The 4,463-nt window shown below is 38.4% G+C and overlaps 1 protein-coding gene across 1 annotated transcript; it reads left to right on the plus strand.

The window, feature by feature from the left end:
* Positions 1-1,979: 1,979 nt before the first annotated feature.
* LOC107484552 (uncharacterized) lies at positions 1,980-2,441 on the plus strand. Its single transcript, XM_016105107.1, has one exon. It carries the CDS (start codon positions 1,980-1,982, stop codon positions 2,439-2,441), a length of 462 nt encoding a protein of 153 aa, XP_015960593.1.
* The last annotated feature ends 2,022 nt before the right edge of the window (positions 2,442-4,463 follow it).

Genomic DNA, 4,463 nt, shown 5'->3' on the forward strand with positions numbered 1-4,463 from the left:
ACTATCATATATTGCTGGAAAGCCCAGGATGTCTACTTTCCAACGCCGTTGAGAGCGCGCCAATTGGGCTTCTGTAGCTCCATAAAATCTGCTTTGAGTGCAGGGAGGTCAGAATCCAACAGCATCCGCAGTCCTTTTTGGTCTCGGAATCAGATTTTTGCTCAGGACCCTCAATTACAGCCAGAAAATACCTGAAATCACAGAAAAACACACAAACTCATAGTAAAGTCCAGAAAAGTGAATTTTAGCTAAAAACTAATAAAAATATACTAAAAACTAACTAGATTATACTAAAAACACACTAAAAACAATGCCAAAAAGCATACAAATTATCCGCTCATCAGTTAGGGAGCTCTGTGTAATTCAATGGATCAATATTGGTTTTTCATTCTTCTTCTTCTTTCTTTTCTTTTGATTTTGCTAGAAAGCTTCGGTCTTCATCCAATTGGATAGTTATCTTGGAAAATAAGCTATTCATAATTGGATCTCCTCTAAACCTTGGAAGAGGAATGTAGAGATCATGCTAGAAATGCTTTCTCACATCGGATTTGATTGGGGTTTGGATGGGTATCGTGACATGTAATCCTACCAACACTTTGATCTATAAATATGTGTGGTATAATCAGTGATCATACTTCATCTCTTCCCATGAGCACTTAAATTAAGGAATTGGGTAATTGTTCATGCTTAGAGAGATTAGATTGCCAAGGAATTGGGATCTAATCACTTAAGATTGCCAAGGAGATCAATGAATGCATTGATTAAGGAAGAGATGAAAATGAATTTGATCCGGAGAATTATAACATCTCCGGACCCCAATGAGCTTTCCCACTTCTGATCTATCCATTCTCTTTACATTATGTTCTTTAATTTAATGCTTAATCCTCATTCCCTTTTAATTTCTTGCAATTTAAGTTTCTGCACCTACATTCCTGTAATTTAATTTATGTTCATTTAATTTCTTACAATTTAAGTTTCTCACCAATTTACATTCTGCAACCCCAATTAAATTCGGATTTTGTTCAACTAGAATAATTCTCCAATTAACGTTGATCAACCAACCAATCCTTGTGGGATTCGACCTCACTCCACAATGAGTTTTTACTTGACGACAATCTGGTGCACTTGCCGGTAGAACATTTATTGAGAGACAAGTTTTCATGCATTATGCCTCCAAGCTTAAAGTATGCTTACTTGGGGAGAGCTACCATCCAACATCAACAAGCCCTTATGAAGGAAGCTCATCAATGATGCCAAGCATTTTATTTGGGATGAACCATACCTCTTCAAGAAGTGTGCTGATGGAATTCAAAGAAGATGCATTTCTCATGTGGAAGGACAAAAGGTTCTTTGGCACTGCCATGGATCTACCTATGGAGGACACTTTAGTGGAGAGAGGACTGCAGCCAAGGTTTTGCAATATGGATTTTTCTGGCACACTATGTTCAACGATGTAAGAAGTTGGTTACAAGGTGCAATGAGTGTCAAAAAGTTGGCAACCTACCCAAAAAGAATGAGATTCCACAGAGGTTCATAATGGAGTTAGAGTAGCTTCATGTTTGGGGGATTGACTTCATGGGAACTTTCCACCCTCATACTCAAACAATTATATATTGGTCGTTGTGGACTATGTGTTCAAATGGGTAGAGGCCATAGCAACATCAACTAATGACAACAAAATGATGATCAATTTCTTGAGGAATAATATATTTAGCCGGTTTGGGGTTCCAAGAGCTTTTATAAGTGATGGAGGAAGTCACTTTTGCAACAAGCAACTAGAGATACTCCTCCTCAAATATGGTGTTAAGCACAAAGTAGCCACCCCATACCATCCACAAACCAATGGTCAAGCTGAAATTTCAAATAGAGAGCTCAAGAGGATCCTTGAGAAGACTATTGGGAACTCAAGGAAAGATTGGTCCAAGAAGTTGGATGATGCTTTATAGGCCTATAGAACAACTTTTAAGAAACCTATTGGCATGTCTACATACCAATTGGTGTTTGGAAAAGCTTGTCATCTACTAGTGGAACTTGAGCATAGAGCATTTTGGGCTCTAAAGATGTTAAACTTTGATATTCAAGCTGCTGGGGAAAAAAGGTGGCTGCAGCTGAATGAATTAGAAGAATTCAGAACTCAAGCCTATGAAAATGTGAAGATTTATAAGGAGAAAACAAAGAAATGGCATGATCAAAAGATATCAAGAAGGGAGTTTGTAGAAAGCCAAAAGGATCTCTTATACAACTTAAGGCTCAAATTCTTCCCAGGAAAGCTGAAATCAAGATGGTCACGGCCCTTCACAATCATCAAAGTTTCCCATTATTGTCATGTGGAGCTTATGGATGACAAAACACAGAGGACATTCATTGTAAATGGCCATAAACGTAAGCATTACTTGAGAGACTCACTGGATGAGCAAAAAGTGAACTACAACCTCAGCTGAAGAGGAAGAACCGTCAAGCTAATGACGTTAAAGTAGCGCTAGTTGGGAGGCAACCCAACATTCATATCCTTTTAGTTTACTGTTTTTAAACTTGTTCCATGTTTGTTACTCTAGTTTATTGCTTTCTAGCTTCTAGTGTCAACTGCTTACTTTGGTAGCCTTAGATTTCTTTTTAAGATTTAGAGTGTTCTTAACTTTATTTTGGAAGATCAACCTTGCATACCTTGCTATGTGATGTCTTTAATTGGGTTGAGAAACTAGCTGAAGAACTAAGTTTGGTGTGGCCACCAGCCCACTTAATTTTGGAACTTACATGACAATAATTTAATTGATCTTAAGAGTAAGCCAAAAATTAAGTTTGGTGTGGCCACCATTATGAAAAATTCCAGTCGTGCATCCAAATTGAGCCCAATCAATTGGTATCTTAATGCACCAAGTAATTTGGAGAGATAAATGAAAGGTAACTTAAATTGTCTACACATAGAGTGGAAGTGGAAGGGTATACAGAATTAAATTTCTTCCACTCCTAATATATACAATAAAGTTTAATCATGAGCACCAGTTACCAGATGCAATGAACTTAAGTTTGGTGTCCAAAAGACACACAATATAAATGGCAATTAATTAGAAGAAAATAAAGCAATCCTTTGATTACTAATGAGAATTTTGTAACTGAAATTTCAGGAAGAGGTAGGGCCCACAAAATATTGATCACTCATCAAGTAAGGGAGTCAAAGTGTACTTCACACTTTGGAACTTACAATCTGAAAAAAGCTGAACCACTTTCAAGTGGCGCTTCTCCCACGCCATGCGCCAATTCCCATTATGAAAATTCAAGTTTGCCATAAATTACATACCCTTCCAGACTCTTTTTTCCCACCTTATATATTGCACTCACCCAACCCTCCTCATCACACCATACTCATACATTCCTTCTTTCATCTGAAACCTCTACTCTCCCTTCTGTACCTTCTTGTTCTCTTTCTTGATTAGGATAATCAATTCCTAAGTTTAGTGTTGAGCAAAATCCCTTTTGCTTTACTCTATTCTCTTTCTTTCCTCTACCATCTCTTTATTCACCAGTTTCTTGCTCCACAAATGGCACCACCAATAGCCTTTGGATCAAAGAAAAGAAAGACCAAAGAAACCTCCTCTGCCTCTTCAAGCTACAATGAGCACAAGTTTCTTTCATTCTTCCACCAAAACCAGTTCTTTGGGTGGGTGAGTGAGAGGCAAATCATTCCAGAGGTTGGCTTCCAATTGGGAAGAGATGAGCATAGAGAAATCACTATTGAGATTAATAATAGGGACTGGGCAATCTTTTGCAATCCACCAAAGAATGTGGTGGTGAGCTTGGTGAGAGAATTTTATGCCAATGCTATTTTGCAGCCAGGCCAACAGCTCACTTATCTAAGTTTTGTGAGGGGAAAACAATATATTACAGCCCTGAAAATCTAGAAAGCATGTTGGAAGTGACGCGCACAAGATCCTCCTAGAGCTATAAAGAAAGAGTGAAGCAACTTGATCCCAGATTTGAAGATATTCTGAATGAAATTTGTGTTCTCAACACTGAGTGGATCAAGGACAAAGACGGGAGACCAAGCCAAATGAGGAGGAGAGATTTATGTCCTCAAGCTAGAGGATAGCTAGATTTTATGAGGAGATCCCTCAACCCTACCTTCAACAGCTCAGAGGTAACTACAGAAAGGGTAGTGCTAATCTATAGTATCATGAAGGAGAAAAATGTGAATGTGGGAAAGATGAATGCAAACAACATTCAAAGGGTGCTAACAAGCACCAAGGACAGTACAAGGCTGGCTTTTCTAAGCATTATCCAACGATTATGTGATAAGGCTAGGGTGGAAACTATCATTGACGAGACATTGCTAGTGTAAGACAAGCCAATAACTGCCAAGAAGATGGAAAAAGTGGTGGTTGTCAACCCACTACAAAGGGCCAGAGAGCATAGAGTTCATATGCAAGCACTACAAGAGCCACCACAACAAGAAGAGGCATATATCC

The sequence above is a fragment of the Arachis duranensis genome, chromosome 4, assembly GCF_000817695.3.
Source record: "Arachis duranensis cultivar V14167 chromosome 4, aradu.V14167.gnm2.J7QH, whole genome shotgun sequence".
In the NCBI taxonomy this organism is placed as follows: domain Eukaryota; kingdom Viridiplantae; phylum Streptophyta; class Magnoliopsida; order Fabales; family Fabaceae; genus Arachis; species Arachis duranensis.

Bases quoted from the DNA above. Each gene is read 5' to 3' on its own strand.
- LOC107484552 (XM_016105107.1), top strand. From the start codon at position 1,980: ATGTCTACATACCAATTGGTGTTTGGAAAAGCTTGTCATCTACTAGTG.